This window comes from Electrona antarctica (assembly GCF_951216825.1).
Source record: "Electrona antarctica genome assembly, chromosome: 5".
Lineage (NCBI taxonomy): Eukaryota > Metazoa > Chordata > Actinopteri > Myctophiformes > Myctophidae > Electrona > Electrona antarctica.
In genome coordinates this window covers 14895712-14916663 of record NC_136810.1, presented here as the reverse complement: position 1 = coordinate 14916663, position 20952 = coordinate 14895712, and the positions used below count along the sequence as shown (strand labels likewise).

The following is a 20952-nucleotide window of genomic DNA, read 5'->3' as shown; positions in this document are numbered from 1 at the left end:
CAAGGCACACCGATGAGCAAGCCAAAGTGTCAAGGCACACCTGCATTCATAGCTATTATAACAGATCTACAACCTGCTACTAAGAAAGTTGTAAGCTTGTAGGTCTGCTATTTTTTAAGTAAATTAAATGAATTAATTATTAATTAATTTACACAACCAAAATAGGGACACAAAGTTTAAAGTGGTTAAAATATGTTTCATAACTTGTGAAACTGAAAATCTTTAATAAAATGCAAAATAAAAATGTTATGGTATAATCAAATGTTTACCTCTGTATTGGAAATATATTACATTAAAATGTACACGTTCTAACTTTACAGTAGTATATGTTGCAGTAATAATGTGCGATTGTCTGGACTTGTCTCACGGCACACCGGCGTGCCTTGGCAGGCACACAGTTTTGGAACCATTGCTCTACAGAACATCCAAACAAAAGTTTTTTTTATGGGCATGCATTTTGCATTGTAAATGTTGTGCTTTCAGAGTGCAGCCAGCCTCACCGCACAACTATATTAGAATGGAATGCGTTGTCAATTCTAAAAACAAGACCAGAGCGCAGCCTGATTACTTTCAATGACAAACGCGTCACACAGCTCAATTGTTATTGCTCCTCTCCACAGCGTGCATGCTCCACGGCCTGGCATAATGTAGGAAATAATGAAGTGTCCTCTCCGGTGAGTCGTTGTTAACGCCGTTGACAGGGCGTCATCGCTCAGCGCTTTGATTCAGTTGTTTTGGAGAAACAAATAAATGGGCCTTTCCATCATCGATACTACACGCCGAAAACCTGGGGTGTTAATTTAACTATGAGAGTGCATAGACGGACCCCGAAAGGGTCCGTTTATGCACTTTCATAGTTGAATCTAACCCTCTGGATTTTACGGTGTACATTACGGGACGTAGTGGTGTATAACCGTAATAGATTGGGTGTCAGCAGCACCCGAAGATTTTAAATGCTTCTTAGAAGAAGTTCTAGACGAGCTAATAAGACAGCAACACTACAATTCCAATCATACTACACCTCGGTGAACAAACGGTTTATCGGTCTAAAATAGCTCTACAGCGGATCGCCGACGTCGGCAGCCTCCAATCGGTGAGGTGGAAATCTCTAGACCTGGTCACATGTTCAGATGAGAGAACCAATCAGTGTTAAGAGGCTAGGGTTACCTGCTTCGCCTCGTAGGGCCTTCTCCACGGCCACACCCCTCTCCTCCAGCTGTCTCTGTTTCTCCTCCACCTGCTCCAGCTGTCTCTGGATAATCTGACAACAGAAAAAAACACACATAAACAAATGAAATTCATTTAACTGTGATTAGTGGCAAAATAACTACCGTACGTGTTCCTGAGCAGGACGCTTAACCCCTAACACCTCATCATAGGCATCTGAGCGAGAAGAAGAACTACTGTCTTATCTGAAAACTTCCTCAGAGAATGAAGGTGAGACTGATGTGATTACCTGACACTTCCTTAATCAATGTCCCCGACTTGGTTCCGCAGTTATCCCTCAATAAACGGTAACGATAACAATAATTGTTTTGTTTTTTATCAAAGTGGCATGGCTGATTGGTATCGTGTTGCTCTCTGCATGAATGCCACAGTTTCTGATCATTACCATCAAAAACATTTTCTCGCAAACATTTCATTTCCTCATTGGTGTTAGGTTACGGGGGAGCACTTGTTTTCTATTAACTCAACCTGACTGGATAGTATTTCTTCCTCAGACTAATGCTGCATATAGAGAGGCTCCGAGCGGTGTTCGTGGATTTCCACAGGTAAGCTTCAAAAATCACACCTGTGTGAAGTGAGTGGTGCAACTCCGTGTGGGGGTCCCCGGACGTTCCAGACCCACAGTAACGCGACCAGGGTGCCGGCCCGGTTCCGGCGGGCCGCCCCACGTCCGAAACGGTCGAGAAATTACAGAGTTACCGTGTGGGGGTCCCCAGGGGGTCCCTCTACTGTACTCTTAAGTGGCTCCCTCACGTTTTGCCTCTACACCAAATCTCTTCACCGAAAATAGATGATCTATGAGGTCCCAAAAATAGCAAATCTACAAGCTCACACAACTAGCAAATCTATATAATCTCACAAAAATCTGCTATTTTTGCTGATCGTTTGCCTATTTCTTTTCAGAATGTCCATGCCCATTATGACATGCCCAGAACAGAGAAGCTATGCTTCATGTAGTGATGTGTTTACCTGTGCTTCATGTAGTGATGTGTTTACCTGTGCTTCATGTAGTGATGTGTTTACCTGTGCTTCATGTAGTGATGTGTTTACCTGTGCTCTATGTAGTCTCTTGAGCTCCTCCTGCTTGGCCTGTCTGCGCGCCGCCTTCTGAACCCTTCTGGTCAACTTGGCGTTCAACTCCTCCTCTGTGTAGGTTTTCTGTTTTTAAAACGACACAAACAGTGGTTAGTAGGGAGTCTAGGGACGCACTGCGCACACGTTCCACAGAGCCGTCCAGGGCCCTTCAAGGAAACCAGCGGAGGAAGCAGGGAACTTCTGAATCACCTTGTTTTACTTTCTACAAGTTGAGGAACAACATGGACTTAAAGGCCTAGTGGAGACTGACATCACAATACATCTTAAGACAAAGGGCCTCAGAGGGAATCTACTTAGGAGTCTAATCTAACCTTGCAAAACAATGAAACTAGCTTTTGTAATACTACAGCTTTCAGCGCCTCTGTCAAACCCCGTTATATATTTTTTTCTGCTCTTAATTTGTGTCGCCAAACACAATAAAGTAAGCAAGGTTATCGCCCCCATTTATTCGTGTCAAAATAAAAAGGAAAGCTGGTGGAAACACAGGAAAAAGAAGTATAGCACTGAAAAGGAGAATGTAGCAGGATTCATTCAGAGTTCATCCAATAGCAGCACTGGAGCTGGAACGGTCAGTCGGAACGGTCAGTTGGAACGGTCAGTCGGAACGGTCAGTCGGAACGGTCAGCGATAGATACAGGAAGATTAACCACTTAAGCCCTATATACATGTCATACTAAATAGAATAGTGAGAATAGCCGATCTACAGTATAACCTCACATCGCAACTCGTTGTGAGCTTGTAGATCTGCCATTTCTGCTATTTTTTAGGAGAGAAGAAATATATTAAAATTAATCTGTTTTTAAATGGTGCTGTAAGTTATATTTTCCTGTTCAAGTAAGTGTTAAATTGTTCTATATTCACATTGCAATCATTGCTATAAGTGTTAGTTCAATAACAGAGGTCTCCCTATATCTCATCCAATCAGGAGTGAGAACTTTAATTGGAATTGATGCTATACATACATTGGCAGACAAAACTGGTATTGAAACTCGTGCTGACCTACGTGAACATTTATTTGCTATTCACTAAAGAGCTGGAGAGACAGGGAGACAGACGCCCCTTACTGGACAAACACTAATAGAGCGGTTTTCTTTTAGCCAAAAAAAAATGTAACTTGCAGCACAATTTAAACAATTTTCAAAAACACATGGAATGTTTGTGAATTTGCCCCACAATAGGGATGCCAGGGTTCTAGTGGTTAGAATGAGACCAGTGTGCACCAGTACAGTACAGTACAGTGCAAAAAGGAAGGACAGCCCCTGCCATCACAGGTGGGGAAGGTAAACAGCATCACATCACAGTGACCAGAACAAAGAGGTGTGCAGCGTTTTTATAGCCGTGGTAGAGCGGATTGGACCTCCAGCAGAGGGGGGGGGGGGGGGGGCGCTGTTATACAGTAACTGGAACCTGACATCATCATGCATTGAAGAAAAACAAAAAAAAAGGGCCAGTTAGTTCAGAACGGTTGAGTGAGTGTGAGCCCAACCAAAACGGACGGAGAGAGGGAGAGAGAGGAGGGGGGTTAAGGGCGGTGCACTGGCACATGCACAGAGGATGACGAGGGGTGTGTGATCAAGAGGATGACGAGGGGTGTGTGATCAAGGGGGACATGATGATGAACACACTACCTTTGTGGCGTACGATCTCTTGAACGCCAGCGCGTGAGGGACATAAACAGACTTGGGGGGAGGGGGGGGAAGACAAAACAAAAACAAGGAGGGGAAACAAACGTGATACAGATGAAATAATCAAAATGGGTTAATGATGATTATGTATTAAAAAAAAAAATCATTCAACTGAATTACTCCTGTGATCAAACAGGCAATGTTAATTAATGCCCCACAGCACCGGCACCTTGACAAGAGTGCAAGTCATACAGCAATTTGTAAACCATAAATTAGCCAAACAACAAACATAATTTAAAGCCACAATCCAGGATTTATTTGATTGAATATAACATTGTTTAAACCAATCAGTATTGCAAGAGTTAGGAGGCCGAGGTGGTCTCTCTACTCTTCCAAATGTATACTCTGGTATCACGTTTGACAGCTACCAATTGACACGGTCAATAAAGTTATCTGAAGCAAATGGCGCACTGGATTTGACACTAGATGTGCCGCCATTTTTGTTGTAGTTTTGTTGCAATTACCTCTCTCAATTGGGAGGAGGAAACAATGTACACACAAACTTACGGATTGTAGCTTTAATGTTAAGGTTGAACACAGATTACATGTATTCACAAAGACGTTCACCAGAGGGACAGTACTGTAGATCTATTGCTAAACTCTACAACAGCCATTCTCAACTGGTGGCCCGTGAGGATATTGCAAGTGGGCCCCCAAATAACTGGCAAAATACTTATTATAATATATTTTTTTTAAAAGCATAAAAAAGTGAGTTTTCATTGTGATACCGATATATAGGGACTTTAAAAACTATTTACACTATTATAAAATGTTTTTTCTAAATAATAAAGCACGCCTAATAAAGCTTACAGTAGGGCCCTTAAAGTATACTGCCACCATAGCCTGAGCTAACGTGTTAGGTTTCTGGTCTAGAGGGGCGGGTCGCGGCTGAGATTTGCGCACACCCCGATTGGTTCACCGATCTGTACGTCAACCTGGAAGGGTTTACTCCCACTTCTAGACCAGAGCGGCCAATGTGTTTCCCCAGGCTTTCATTTTTTGCGCCGACGAAAATGAGAATATGGGTACCGAGGCTACTCCCACCTTAGTTCCATTGATCCAAGCCCTAACACAATCGATTGATCATTACATTAAAATAAACATGCTCTGAAAATGCCATTCGGCTGCCCAGTTAGGTTGTGGTCAGATGGGTGGGCCACAAACACGTGGGCCACAAACACGATCTTCAAGTGGGCCCCCGATTGTGAAAAGATTGAGAACCACTGATCTACAAAGTCCTTCACTAAACTCTACGAAACGAAACGACACGACACGTTTACAGCTACAAACACCACATAGACCACAGAGCACAGCTACAAACACACCATATGGACCACAGAGCACAGCTACAAACACACCATATGGACCACAGAGCACAGCTACAAACACACCATATGGACCACAGCACTACTTGCATCACACAGGACCACACAAAGGCATGCTGCTAGGATAGTGGGATCGCTTCAGGAAATTTCAGAAAGTCCATTTCCTTTGACTGTGGCACCTCCACAAGATTAATGGCTTCAATTCTCAAGTCAGAATTCATAGGCGGCAACAAAACAATGCCTTGATCATTACTTTCATGTACCTTTTGTACGATTCCGTTTGGAATTGGATTTACATTCTACTGTATAATGAGTGCATGCCTCTGGCCCCCACAGCTCTATTAATCTAATCTTCCATAAACACAAGTACAACCAGCAGCTATATGGACAGAATGCTTTTGAATTCCAAACACAAATGAATACAAATGGATTCTCAATAAGTGGGACTCATGCTGCAGAGGATTAAGCCCAAGTTAGACACTAGAATATCAGATATACAAGACGAGCTGTAGAGCTTGTAGATCTGATAGTTTTGGTGCAGCAGCAGCGGTGCGAAACTCTGACGCAAAACCTGGCTTTTAGATGCGTGTGCCTCACTTGGTAATGGTATTGTTCCACAACTTTCTCCTGTATAATTTAAACTACTTGCATAACAATTTCGTCCAGCCTTCCCTTAGAAGATGCCTGAATCCATCCATAATAGAAAGGTCTCCCAGTCCCAAAGTTGCATTGCAGATGCAGTTATGCAAAAAAAAAAGTTAAGATGTACTTCTACTTCATTTTTTGGAACAGTGGTGCATTGGACCTTTATATGTGAATGGTTTGTTGTTGAAAGCCATAAAGGAAAATTACTTATTATATTAATATTCCTGGTTTCGTTCCGTAATCATGCATAGCTTTGGGGGGAAATTGAATCAGCACAGAATGTAATCTACAGAACAATCAAACTATCCATGTTCACAATGAGAGAGAGCACGAATTGAGCAAAACGCATGAGTCGACACTTTTCACCTCTGCACCAGTTGAAATTCAAAAGCATCCATGCCTCTACCTCTACCACATAATACCTCATCCCCTTCTTTATCTTTCTCTCCATCAGCATCTCTTTCTCGTACGCTCTCTTTTTGCCTTTCTGTTGCCCTCTTTCTCTCCTTCAACTGCCTCATTCTCTCCTCCTTTATAGCTTCCTTCTGCATGCCTGACACTAGATCAAAGATGTCCGTGTGGCACTATGAAAAATAAAAAATAAATAAATGCATGGAAAGATGAATTTGAAGCAACAGAAATGGCTGTGGAACATCGTTGGTGTCGGGCAGAAACTTTTGGTAAGACTGTATATATTAAAGTCAGGTTTATAATGGATTATAATAATGCATCGTTACCCACATTTAAATATATCTTTGTAAATGAATGCCCTACTTTATCACACAAAGGTAGTGAGAATAGCAGATCTGCAAGCTCACGACACATTGTGAGTTTGTAGATCTGCTATTTTTGAGCTGTGCCTACGGTTACAGTACGGACAGGTGCAACACCGCCGGGACATGCCGGGTGGCGCTGTTGAGCTGCCTAAAGGACTACAGTGCAGCTGTTGAGCTTTACAGAGTACCCCCCACCCACACACACACACACACACACACACACACACACACACACACACACACACACACACACACACACACACACACACACACACACACACACACACACACACACACACACACACACACACACACACACACACACACACACACACACACACACACACACACACACACACACACACACACACACACACACACACACACACACACACACACACACACACACACACACACACACGATTTTGGAAATACAAGGTTTCCACTCAACCTCAACGATATGATGATAATACATACAATGTATGTAGCGCTTTTCAGTACTCAAAGTTGCTTAATTATAATCATAATATCTGACACATTTATATACAGTAGGCTTTCTAAATACCCAAAGACGCTTTACATGGGGAGGAGAAAACAAAAGAAAATCAACTTTATTAGGGAATAAAATAGAAATGCTGAGTCTGACTTGCCTAATAGTTCCCGTCATCACTCACCTCTGCCTTGTTGGACTTCTCCAACGATCTTTCCAGCACGTCATCACAGGACAGGTCCGAGTCTTCAGAGAAGCTCAGATTCCGCCGCGACTTCAAGTCTGTTAACACGTGTCAAGCCAACCCCAAAGAAAGCAATACAGCATCTCTGTTATTTACTGGTACAATTCAGAGCCTCAAGCACACAAAGTAATGTGAGCATTAAAAAAAAGTCTATCACAAATGTTATCTTAATACCTTAACGTAATTGTATTAACTTAGTCAAGTTCTAGAAATTTCCCTTCTTTTAATGATGGTTTCAAGTGTTTGTCTTGCTTATGGTGTTCATGAAGCAAAAAGTATATATTAATATTTGTTGTCTATTCTTTTGTATTATCATCCTCTGCAATCTCTTTGATGTAAATCAAAAGACCCCAATGGAAACAAGCCTCAGGGCTTTATCGCATTTTATCCTTTTGGATTTTATGTGCGCACACTTTTATGCATTGAACTTTCACACAATTTAAAAATGTATGGACTGTCTCACCTGACGATTTCCCAGGAGGTGATGATACCTTCTTCCCAGAATCCTGAGTGGTGGAGCTGGACGACGGTGTGCTGGGGCACGACTTGTCGTCCTTCTTCTTCTTGTCCTTCTTGTACCCAGAGAACACGGCCTTCCACAGAGACTTGTGCTTGGGCGGTGTCTCGTCCGTGCTCGAGAGCCGGCCGCTCTCGTTCTTGGCTTTCTTCTCCTTCTTGTTCTTCCGCGGCGAGAAGAGAGAGCTGCGCTTCTTGCTCTTACCCCCGGAGGAGGCTTCGGACGAACAGACCGAGCTGTCCAGACTCTTGTTGCTGCTGAAGAACCGTTCGGGCAGAGTGTCCGCTCTCTTGGACTCCAGGGCTTTCACGGCCGACCTCTTCGGAGAGCCCATCGACTTCTTGCTCTTCGCCGAGGCGTCGGAGGAAGGGCTCAAGTTCCACGCCACTTTAGGCGAGGCGCCCTTGGCCACGTCGGACTCTTTCATTTTGTTCAGCTGCTTGGCCATGGCGTCTTTCAGAGCCTGGCTTTTGATGGACTTCTCCCGGGCTCTCATCCGCTCTTCCGCGATCTCCTTCGCCTCCGGGGAGAACTGCGTCATCCTCTGGGGCGGAGAGGTGGGGCTGGCGGGGATGTTGGGTTTGCCGTTCTCCATGGCCAGGGCCAGGTGGAGGGGAGGTCTGTCCTTGCTTGGCGTGCTTCTGGGTGGGGTGCGGAACGGGTCTGCCCTGGTCTCTGGCATCCGCTCGTTAGGTCTGTCACCACCATGAAGTGTTAGTTGACGGTTAGTTATCATGCAAATAATAGCGATTATTACAAATAAAAATTACATTACATACAGAAGCAGATATGTCAAATAACATATCGTACAAAACCCATTACTGAAATACACAAATAAATGACAATGTTCAATAATCAAAATAAGTTATATGTACTATGGCCAAAACTACATTTTAGACTTTCAAACATTTTCACAGCTAGCAAAAATAGTTGATCTACAAGCTTATGGCCTATTCTCTCTCATATTAATACATTATATTTATTCATTTTAGGGCATTTCTGAAAGGTTTCGCCTGAACTGCCCAAAATAGGGACACGATTATGCCAAAACAGATGTGATCACCTCAAAATCTCAAATAAATAATTGTGATCAGGTGAACTGTGCAATAACTGTTGACAAGGCCTACCGCTCGTCGTAGGTGTCTTCCACGTCGTCGGCGAACGGGATCTCCGCCACCGTCTCCACGAACGACTTCCTGGCCTCTTCCCGCCGGGGCCTCCTCTTCTCCCTCATGACGACGACGACAGCCGCCGCCGGAGGAGGTGGTGGTGATCCCGGATCGGCGCGCGTCTTCGGCGAGGTCGGCGTCAGCACCCGAGGGGCCGGCTTGGGCTTGGGCGCAGCAGGGCTCAAGGGACTCAGCTGGGTTCTGGGTGCGGGGACAGGCGTCTTCACTTTTACAGGCGCCAACGCTGCCACAGTCACCGGCGACTTGGCCTTGGTGGGGGAGGCAGCGGTGGACGAGGGCTTCTCCATCCCGTTGCTCCAGGACACCTGGTGCCGCGGCGGTCGGAGCACGGCCGGAGACTGGTTCGCAGGCACGGGCGGCGGGGGACTGGAGGGCGGGGTGAGCATGGTGGAGTCGGAGGTGTTGTAGATGTCGCTGTTGACAGTCTTGCTTGTGGACGTCGTCGACGTGCCGTTGAGCCCCAGGACAGAGCTGTTGCTCAGGGCCCTCCGATCGGAGCCGTTGGTTTTGGGCTGCGCCGACAGAGCGACGGGAGTGATCACCTGACCCTCCAGGGTGATGTTGAGCCTGCGGATGACCGAGCGTCCGGTAAAGTGAGGCTTCAGCTCCTCGGCCAGGTTTTTGGGGCAGGGCTTAGGGGAGGAGTCCGGGGTAGGATCCCCTCTGTTCTCCAGGATCTTACTGCCGCGGTCCAGAGGCGTTAGACCCAGACTCTTACGGATTTCGGCACTCTTCTGCCAAAACTCCTCTATAATGTCAGACTTTTTAGACAGGGATTCACAGGACGAATCCAGGGACTGTGAGGACTCGAGCGGGGCTTTACTCGTCGATTTGGCCTTGGGGGTGGAAGTGCCAGCGGGGACGGGCTGAATCCTGACAGGCGAGTCCGTGCTGAGGGGCGAGGAAGGCTCGTGGCAGGGCAAGGGTTGTGCGCAGATGGGGGCGAGGGGGTTGCCAGTGAGCGGGCAAACGGAACGCTGAGGGTAGACGGGAGATATGGGGGTGTAGGTCTCTGGTAAACGGAGAGGCTGAGAGCGGATCGGAGACTCGACTGGCGTTCCGACCGGTGAGCTGACGGGGGTCGTTCGGACCGGGGAGCTGACGGGGGTCGTTCGGACCGGGGAGCTGACGGGGGTCGTTCGGACTGGGGAGCCGATGGGGGTCTTAGAGGGCGACTTTGGAGGCGTGCAGGCAGCGTCCGGGATGGGAGAATGGACCGGGAAGAGGATAGTGGGAGGAGCAGGGGAGACACTCTGTGGAGTATTGGCATTTAGAGACAGATCCAGATTTGTCTTCTCAGGATGTAGTTCCTCCACTACAAAAGGTTCAGTGAAAAAGCCCTGACGAGGAGATTTTGCCAAGGCAGGAGAAGTTGTTTGAGTCACCTGGAAGATAAACAGCATGAATCAAATAAATAAGACTCCAAACAAAACAAAAATCAACGATATACCTGCTGCTGAATAAACGGGGTTGCCATCTTACCGGCGTCTCAGGCTGGGGAGCCGGTTTGACCAGGGAGAGGAGAACATCATCTTCCTTCTGCAAAGGGCTGACGGCTCTTGGTACTGAAGAAAACGAGAAAGATATTGAACAAGCTTTCACTCGATCAGTAAACCTTATACATTCACAAGCTTGTTCTGGAAATGTGGCTGGATTTTGAAACGGTTTATCGTCTCTTACTAAGAACGGAAGCCATTCCCAGACTTTTGAAGTGCTCGTCTTCAGGGAGTGCTTCAATGTGTTCTGACGGGTGCAACAGAGCCTCAGCTTCTGCATCTGAAGGAATGTCATCTGGAATAAACAAGAATGTTGTTATTATTGTGTAAATGCCGGTGTGGATATCTGTATAATACAGCATATTGGCGGTGGCTCAGGGGTAGAGTGGCTGGATGGTAACCGCAAGGTTGCCTGTTCGAACCGGGCTCCCCCAAACACACACACACACCACACACACACACACACTCCACTAGAGCCTACACTGATTCAGAGAGCGAGAGACAGGCAGAGAGAGAGCTGCCTCTGTGGTGATGAAAGTCGCATGCAATAGATTATGGATAATTATTAATTACAGCGAGATTATGAGGTTACCCGAGGTAATGCCAGCTCTACTGTAGCCTACCAGCTAGCTTTTGCTATTCATAATCATCTGTTAATATTAATAATCTATCACTGGATTCAGGGGGTGAGTGAGTAACACAAAATGATGGGGGTCCTTGACATGAAAATGTTTGAGAAAGACTGATATAGAAACATGGGTTTTTCTGAAAACTGTCAAAAAGACATTTGTAGAATGGTCCTCAGGTCTAAATGGGTTGTTAACTGATGCAGTTGTTCCTGAAGTGACCTACCCTGATCCATCTCTGTACCAGGCTCCACATCCGGTCCATCTGCCTCTGCCTCCAGGTGGTTCTCCTCACAGGGTACTGGTGTCACACAGGAACAGCAACAAGTCAATCATTGTATGATCCCTGAACAGTAGCTCTCAATAAATAACATAGCAAAATAAAAGCTTTCCTAACTAATTGACAGCAATGGCCTTTATCTGAACGTCCCATGTGAGGTTTCTCACTTCAGGGTTAATCAATGAGGAGAGGAGAGGAGAGGAGAGGAGAGGAGGCAAGACTAAACTAAACAAAAAACAAACTATCTTGATAATCACTTTGTAATGCGAGGCACATAATATTATGCTCGATGATGAAAGGACATGGAAAAGTCCTTTAAAATATTTTCTACCAATTCATCTAATTTCCATGAAGAAAGCTCAAAGGGAAAACCTCTAGCAAAGAAATATGGCAGAAATAAATTAATAATGCAGTTGTAAACAAGTATTTTCCGTCAAAGGATATGAACAATGGAAGGAGTATAAAACAGCATTAGTGGTGGTTAGACGCAACATGCACTTAGCCATGACGGTAGCAGCAAACAGGTGGCATTTGCGTCAGGAGACCGCCCAGTCAAGGAGTTAAAGACATTTACCAGACAGACAAGGGGACGGCATCCCCTCTGTGAGAACAGACGAGTAAAAACGTGAAAGAAGTATCCATGCAATCACTGCCATGATTTATATTTAACTATTACGTCAATAATTACGCATCTGTCCTTGCATGATACATTGCAGCACATTATAATGTTTCTGATCAACAGAAGACATTTTCAAGTTGTTGTTGGTTTTTTACCCACAAACCATGCTGCAATGCTCAAGGGTTGAAACACAAGGATTTGATTTGATTATATTTTATTTTGACCTTAATGTAGCTGGAGCTTTTAAAACACTTCAATACTGACACTGCTGAGTGCACTGTAATTACAATAGACATTTTAATGTAGGACTAATGGTTACGGTTTTCACAAACTTACGGGTTGAGTTGTTATTGTACTAAATCACTCAGATTAGCAAATAACCAAAAATATATCTAAAAAAAACTACATTTAGAAGTTGCCAATAACAATAACAGATATAATCTTGGTCATGTAGATGGTGGTAGGAGTGTGTGTGTGTGTGTGTGTGTGTGTGTGTGTGTGTGTGTGCGCATATGCGTGTAATTCATATAAATAGATGTATAAAATCTCTCCCCTTGTATAGCGAATCAACCCACAAAAAAGGTCTAATAGTTTTGTTTAATTGAATAAATCGATTAGTCTGTTTAATCAGACTAGTATTATAGTTTGTTGTACAAAGGTGTCGTTGGAAAAAGGTCGACCTTTGGCCGTTGTAATATGTGCTTTATATATAAAGTTTGAGTTGAGTTGAGTGATATTGATTTGAAGTCATATCACCCAGCTCTAGTTGGAGTCAGGAAAAGGTGAAACGCAGATGTATATCTGCTCCCCCGTGGCCTAGTGGTGTTACAGAGTGCATGCTTGTGAGTCTACTCGTCTCGCGTGGGTTTTTTGGGGGGGGTTTTTGTCTGCATGCTCCAGGAAAAAGGCCAGCGGATAGAGAAGAGATATCTGGGCTCTGAGATGGTGATCTCACGGTGGTCTGTGCTACCTCCAGAGGACATGGACTCCAACCAGACCCTCACGGCCTCGTGTCGGGCGGTGGCTACGTTCGAAACCAGGAAGATACGGGTACGATTGTGGGAGAGAATCGGCGAGGGAATGAAAAAGTCAAGACAAAGGAATTAATTAAGACACAAACGTAGCATAACACAAAAGAGGAACAAAGCTGAAAAAATAAATAAAATAAAAAATAAACATTAACAAAGAGTTAACGATGCACCGGGAGAGCAACTGGCTGGGATTCCTGTTCCACACCCACAAGGAGCCAGCAGCAACACTGAACTGACACAACTTCAAAAAGGCAAAGAAAACAAAAATTAGACATTCCAGGGGAAAAGAAGCCACATAACAAAAAAAAGGAAGCCACATAACAAAATGTTCACACACACAAAAAATACGGATGATTATGACATAAAACAGATGATTATGACATAAAACAGGTGGGTTAGTGAGTGGAGGAGGGGCAGGCTGGTCCTTCTGTGTTCAAAACAATCATACAGCAGCAGCCACATTGGTAAAAACACAAAAGTCTCTCCTGGTCTTTTAACCCACTGGGGCCACAGCACTGGGGGGACCAGCACCATGCAGCGACACCTTGCCCCTGGGCCGGGCTCTTCTCACTGGGTTACCTGTGGAGGAGGGCTGGGTGAGCTGCTGGGAGATGGACGCCGTCTGGCCGTCCTGGGTGGCCGTGCGGCCATCACACGCCGGTGTGATTGCTGTGATCACCAGCGACGGGAGGCTCTGGGGGTCCACGGGCTGCAGGATTTGTTGGATCTGAAGGTTCCTGGCTATGCCGGGTGGTGTTATGATTTGTTGTTTGGACAATACGTGGCAGGTGGGGGGCGTCGATAATAATGTTATGAGATGAAGACAGTGGCATGGGGATGGGAATGAGCACAGGGTGAGAATAAGAGACAGAAGGCAGAGAGACAATTAGAACATGACAGAGATGGTACAGATCAGAGGAGAGCTGCTCGAGGCTGCATGCACTAGAACTGCAACAAAAGTCAAATCATTAAAACCAAAACAAATCACCAAGCCACACAATTCTCATCAGCCTGTGAACTCTTTAACCTCAAAACACAAAACCATACAGCAAAACGCCTGCCAATAACACTGCATTCAATAGATTAGTGGTTAAGAGCAAAGTATTGGACAAAAACACAAAATGTTAAGCGTTAAAATCAGCAGGGTATTAAAACATAATTAAAATATATAACCTTTGAAAGGCCAAACACGCACACAAAAAACCACACACAACAAAACACAAGATTGTTTTCCTCTCAAAGCCCTTACAGTAAATAAATGAAATACAAATTGCCCAAAAACAAACAAAAGACTCTTGGGGGGGAAGGCCTACAGAACAAGAAAACCAGGCATTATTAATAACGAGAAGTCTCCACATCATCATGTTACTGCAAACGCATCCACAGTCAGAGCCGCTACCTTTAAATGTACCCACGGCCTCTTCGTCATGTGTGAGGTGCTTCTCCAGCCAAAGGCCAGACTGGAGCTCCCTCTCCCAAGGGCAGTACTCCCCCTCTGCCAGAGGGGGGAGACAAAGCCCCAATAATAACCCAAGCACACACACAGACAGACAAACGACAGGCAAGACATGGAGGAGGAACAGAGAGGTTTTGGTGAGGAGGAGGAGAAAGGTAAGACGATGAGCAGTACAATGTGTGAAAACAAACGGCACCACAGATTAAACCGATTTTAATAATAAATAAATAAATAAAAAAAGATGGGGATGTGGAGTTCTAGCTGATACATCCAATGATGTCATTGCGGGAATGTAAACGCACCACTGATGATTCATGAATACTACAATGAACACTGGAAGGAGAACACAATGAGAGAATTATCAATGGGCTCAGTCCCGAGTTTAACCAAAAGGTGGCATACAGGCTTCCTGTTCCAGTTCAGTTTCTCACAGCTTCATTTGAATGGCTTTATAGTAGATATGAACCAAACGGGTGAAGAAAACAGATTGGTTTTATGAAATATCCCAGGCTTCTGGACATATTGCTAGTTTGCTTCAACTCTAATAATACCTGAACATAGCAGAATGATAGCATATCTAAGACGCATTGGGAGCTATTTTCCTGTGCAACATACTTCCATAAAAGACCATCCAAATGACTGAAATTAGTCGTGGCGACTGAGAACTTTAATCCACACATTGCCGTATGTTAAACATAACAAGCAACCGATATGCCACCTTCTGGAAACCCGGGACTACAGGCGGCCATATTGATATGCTCTAAAGTTTAGTGATTTAGTCTGTAGGGCTTTCAGACTGAAATTAGATGCACAGTATATTTGAGAGACCATATTAACCAGTTAAGCCCTAAAAACATACTTCCATAGTAAGACAAATATCGCACATGTCTTGTGGCACTTCTATTTTAACTGTTCATTCATGTTTTTATCTTTGCAACAATTTTTGCCTAAAAGAAAAAAGACTAATATAATTACTGTAGTGTCCTAAAGTAGTTAAGAGAAGGACTTCATAAAACACTACACACATAACGGTGTTAGAAGACATGTGGAAGTTATTAACACGAGTGAGTTGGTATGGCATTCGGGTGCCGGGGATTTCTGGCCATTCCACTGTGATGCGCTTCCGTTTTAGGCTTCCATCTTGAATGCTAAAGTAGTAGCGTTAATGCTACCGAGCTAAAATGAGGGCCATACTAGCTCTAGAAAACGGCAATGTTCCCATAGCGCTCAACGGATAATCAGAAAAGACCTCTGAACATCGCCGATCTGTTCAACACCACGGACAGCGATTTAGTTTCCGAGAAAAAAGCCTGCAAAGACGCGGCCTAAAACAGGAGCCAGTGTGGGACAAAGAACGCCAACACTGTGTCATTTATGTACTAATGACGGAAAAAACTAATTTACCATCGCTTGACTCCTCCTCCTCCTCTTCTTCCTCCTCCTCCTCTTCCTCCTCCTCATCCACATCCCCGTCTCTGCTGGCGGTCTCGGCCCGAGCCTCCTCGCCTTCCCGCTCGTTGTGCCCGTGCTCCTCCTTGGTGTGGAGCTCCACCGCCTCCTTCCAGGTGAGGTTGGCCAACTCCGACGGACTCAGGGGCGGCACCACCTCCTCCACCTCCTCTTGGTCCTGCTCGTCGTCGTCGGCCTCGCCCAGCTCGTATCCCTGCTCCTCATCCTCCTCCTCCATGTCGGAATCAGAGCTACAGTGGAGGAGTATTGGGAAGGAAGCATTAAAGGATATATACAGTAGATCAGGATTTTTATGAAAATAAATAATAAAAAAAGGCAATAATGTGGAATAAAAGTATTGCTTTTCACTCCCCCGAAATAATGGTGACAATCATAATAATTAGGTCAGGATGTCAATTGATCCAATCCAACACTTGATGCTGAGTGCCAAGGAGGGAGTCCCATTTTACAGTCTTTGGTATGACCCGGTCGGGGATCGAACCCCGACCTCCCAGACTTTTTTTATCCATCTGTTTTAATTAGGTACGGTATTTGTTTCCCTAAATATATGTGACCACAGCTGGCCAAGGCAGAGTCTTTTCAGGGTCTTTCCATTTACAGGTTGTAGATCGGCTATATTGGTTTGATTATTATTTCCACAACTTTTGGAGTTTGTAGATCAAATAATATTCTTGCAAGGCAGCCATCGTGTCAGTGTTGCCGACGGTGAAATAGTGAACCTTATGCGGCAGAGATGGTGTAAAGACTGCGACATCTAGCGGGCTGTAATGTTGTCTAGTGCAGCTTTAAGCATCACAGTGTTTTACTTGTTTGTGTGTGTTGGTCTCACCTGGAGCCCAGCAGGTCATCACAGTGTCATCACAGTGTTTGTGTGTGTTGGTCTCACCTGGAGCCCAGCAGGTCAGGGTCAGCGGCCTTGTCCAGCACGCTGCTCAAATTGTGCTCCGCCAGCGTCTCCTCAGGCACCTCCTCCAGCTCCTCCTCCTTCTGGAGGGAGAGGCGGTAGTTCTCCAGCTCGATGCGCTCCGGCGTGGTGCCGCGCAGACGTTTGGGCAGGCTGGGCTCCTGCAGCCCGTTGACTTCGGGGACTTGTTTGGGAGAGAGACCGTAACAAAGCCGAGGTCGGACGGGGCGAGGAGAAAATAAATGGCGCCAGGACGATGGAGGTTTGGAGAAGTGAGGTGGTGGGTGGGCGGGTGTTGTGGGGCCCGAAGGAGGTGGTCCCAGTGTGGAGGGAAGAGAATATATAGTAGTGACAAAGTTAGAAAAGAGAAGAGTATACACAGATACAACTGGAATACAGGGCTCTGAGGGGCACGAGCCATGCACTGGAATAGACTTATATCTCTATTTAGCAATTCAAACGCTTTAATTCAGATAGGACAGTGTAGCGACTATAGAGATTAGAGAGTCAGGAATTCAAGGTCATAGAGGGATAAGAGACATGCGAGAAAAGACAGCGGGGACAGTTTCAAACCTGTGTATGGTCTGTGCACTGACTGACCGACCCAAAATACCTGTCATGCTGAAGTGAACATAAGCAGCATCAAATCAGTCACACCGCATGATCGTTGCCGTCTATCAGTGAAGGTAGGAGCAAATGAGCAGCACCTCAACTCTTTCAACTGAGATCATAATTTCCGAAAGTAATTTGCTTTCCGAAGAACAAAATTGACAAAAGCACACCAATTATGATCTAATAAGTAATTTATTATTGCATTAGAGCATAATTCAACAAAAAAAATATTTCAAATAGGATAGACATTTAAGTCTAGAATCATGACATTTTCATTAACAAGGTTGGTGCCTTGCCTTTTTCCCACCCTAAGAAGCAAACTATTAAACTGCAAATTGTATCCCCCCTAAAAGGATTTGCTTAATACTTTAGTGTGGAATGGGTCAGACAATTTACAAATTCTGCCCATGTTTCCATGTTGCCTCTCTGCAATAAGCAGTCAGAGCTGGACTTCCACCTCCATGTAAGACTAAATGACAGAGAGCTGGAAGCGATGACCCCATGCAACAACAAAAAAACACCAGAGCAACGCATGATTCTTAGCCAGTGAATATGTGAGATTTGATGCTGTGGCTTATGTCATCTTATGTAGATGAGAATGTGTTTGACTAACTGCTGCAGAAAACCACAGTAGAGGGTAGCACGGAACCGAAAACCTGTGACCGGGCCTAAGACCCGGCCTTGCCCCTTGGGTACAGGTCAGAACTATTGAAATTGCCACGGGTCTCGAGTAAGTGCATCTGAAATAGATCGACCTTTGGACCTGTATGGACCCGTGAAGAAACTATCACCTATTCTTCTCATAATGAACTATTCAACCTTTGAGACCGTGTTGAAATTGCATTCTAAAATCCATATTGTATGTTAACGTAGTACAAAGAGCAGTGTGCACCGCCTGCTGAACACCATGGAGGTTTTCTTCAGGTCAGACCAGGTCTAATCAAATTCATGTCATCCTCAGGTCTGTTTCAGCCCATATCCAATTATTTTGGACTGTGCTACCCTCTACACACAATAGCAATGTAAACTATGTGAAATGACTGCGAATGTGAAAAGCTAGGCCTGTTTGTAATCTATACTGCTGTCAGTGGGAGTGGGACACACATTCACTCTAAATACTACAAATGTGTGTAGATAGCAATGATGAATTGGCCTCGAGCTCTTACTAAATCAATGCCATTTTCAACTAAACAACTCTTATCCTTACAACGATCTTCTGGTATACTGCACTACTGCAGCAGCTGCATGATGCCGCACACCAAAAACTACAACATTACTGACACTCTTAACCTTAAGTCTACCTGCCTATTCAAAGAATCCAATAGAAATCTATTGCTACCATTATTACCCATTCAAGTTTAATATATGCAACAATAATGTAGTAGTTAGCATTGAGCAAACAAAGGTTAGCGTTAGCAGCGGTGTGACTAGGGACGGCGGCGGGTGAGGGTGGGAGGTTGAGGGATGCAAGCAGAGGAGGAGGAGTCAACGTTACAAGAGGACCAATCACGGGTGCTAATTCAGGCATTAAGGCTGGAGCTTAAATTTAAGATGCTCTGATAGGAGGGATGAAAGGTAAAGCTCACAGAGGCATCAATCACAAGCACTACCACAAGCACGTCATCGTTACAGTGTTAGCAAACAGCTGACAGAAGGGTTACAAGAAGAATAAAGCTCAGTTTCTTTTGCTAAATAAATTACAGGCATTTAAGAAAAAGAAGAAAAAAAACTGCCAATTTGGTTGCTTCACCGGGGTACACAAATGACCTCAGTTTACATTTGTTATTTTGTTACCGTATGTAAAATGTTTGACATTTTGCATCAGGAAAGTTGGTGCAGTGCCGACATTAAAATCAGTTTAAAGGGGCATGGAACCCATTATGCTGATTTTATAGTTTGTTTCTGTGATGCTTACTAGGCTTGCATGCCCTTTTACGTAGCTGCAAGGGAGATCTACAAGTATTATTGCAGCAGCAGAAGCAGCCAAACTCCAAATTTTAACCCGGTGGGGGTGGGGGGGGGGGGTAAGAAAGATTTTAAGATGCACCATTTAAGTTCTACAAGCGTGCTGGCAGAAAGCTACAGATTACAGAACCGCTCAAAGCCAATAATGTGAGCCTTGTGTTCCCCGCCAACCGTCTTCAATAAATACTGTTTAACACATTGGATTACAAAGAAACACAAGATTTCATAACAACACAGAGAGCTGCTGTGTACTCGTAAGGAGCCGTTTCCTCAGACAGCGTTTAGTGAGCGGAGGAGTGCTTTGGATAGCGTCGCTGTCGGCAACCTATTATCCCCAATATTCTAACCTTTTGTGGGGTTTTTTTTTCGTCCTACATGACACCCTACATGATCAAAAAGCATCAAAAGTAGCAGATTTGTGGATCTGCTAGTTTTGTATTTGAATCCTGAAAAGTGACAGCTTTGGACAGACTATAATGAGGTCTCCACCAGACGGTGACAAATATCACGCTCAGAGCGCTGGTATGCCGCGTTTTATGGATGCCCGCATTGTTCAAGCCTTTGCTGTGTTCAAACGTCGTGTCATCATCAGACACAGTCTGATGATTTTTTTTATAAAGCGCATTAAGCACCAAAAACCGTGCCTTTTACCACAGAAATGCATTACATGGCAGACAGGCACTGGCAGCTGAAAATGAACACTAAAATGAAACGCTTTCTGTGGACACGGTTCCTGTGAGAGAGAGAGAGAGAGAGAGAGACGTCATGCTAGAAGAGGTTGATCAGGACATTGAGGGTGACACAGCAGAAGAGATAGATGCAGTAGGTAGACACAAAGGGAGCGTTTAGGGCATAGTCTGCCATCTGGTGGCAGGTCCAGGAGAGCGTGCGGCGGAGGGGACGCAGCGCGGGGAGTCTGACATGGCGCGGTATAGCCGCCACCGCGACAAGAGAGGAAAGGGTACCTGAGGGCCGGCGCTCAGCGGAGGGGGGCGCAGCCGCCAGTGCCCGTCCGGGGGTGTCCACCGTCACCAATGATGACGACGGCTGGGCTTCCTGGTTCACCTGCAGTGCCAATAACACATGACCCAACGTTAACACGCTATGGCCAACTTCCTTAACACGCTATGGTTATAGGCCTCTTAACCCATTAAGACCTGAGACTGATTGCACTTGTTGTCTTCTAAATCTGAAAAACAAACCAAAAAAAAGTATGTTGCTACAGTCAATGGTTTGCCAAACTGTCATGTCAAGGACCCCCAAAATGACTGTTGACTAAATTCAAAGGAAAGGAGGGCG

At 45.0% G+C, this 20952-nt stretch overlaps 1 protein-coding gene across 2 annotated transcripts in view; it reads right to left on the bottom strand.

Annotated features, from left to right (window-relative positions):
* mical3a (microtubule associated monooxygenase, calponin and LIM domain containing 3a) overlaps positions 1-20952 on the bottom strand; it is a gene marked incomplete at its 3' end in the record, with an annotated part of 95948 nt that overhangs the window by 10578 nt on the left and 64418 nt on the right. The window contains exons 30-44 of one of the 2 annotated variants that reach the window (XM_079501430.1): positions 20619-20718; positions 17059-17260; positions 16107-16402; positions 14646-14741; positions 13826-13987; positions 13186-13239; positions 11543-11617; positions 10875-10985; positions 10677-10759; positions 9132-10579; positions 7951-8699; positions 7428-7525; positions 3951-4001; positions 2278-2385; positions 1168-1261 (exon numbers count right to left, since the gene is read on the bottom strand). In XM_079501430.1, coding sequence (XP_079357556.1) covers positions 1168-1261; positions 2278-2385; positions 3951-4001; positions 7428-7525; positions 7951-8699; positions 9132-10579; positions 10677-10759; positions 10875-10985; positions 11543-11617; positions 13186-13239; positions 13826-13987; positions 14646-14741; positions 16107-16402; positions 17059-17260; positions 20619-20718 — 3727 coding nt within the window. The remainder of the gene's footprint in view (positions 1-1167; positions 1262-2277; positions 2386-3950; positions 4002-7427; positions 7526-7950; positions 8700-9131; positions 10580-10676; positions 10760-10874; positions 10986-11542; positions 11618-13185; positions 13240-13825; positions 13988-14645; positions 14742-16106; positions 16403-17058; positions 17261-20618; positions 20719-20952) is intronic. The other variant, XM_079501431.1, reaches the window with a different exon arrangement.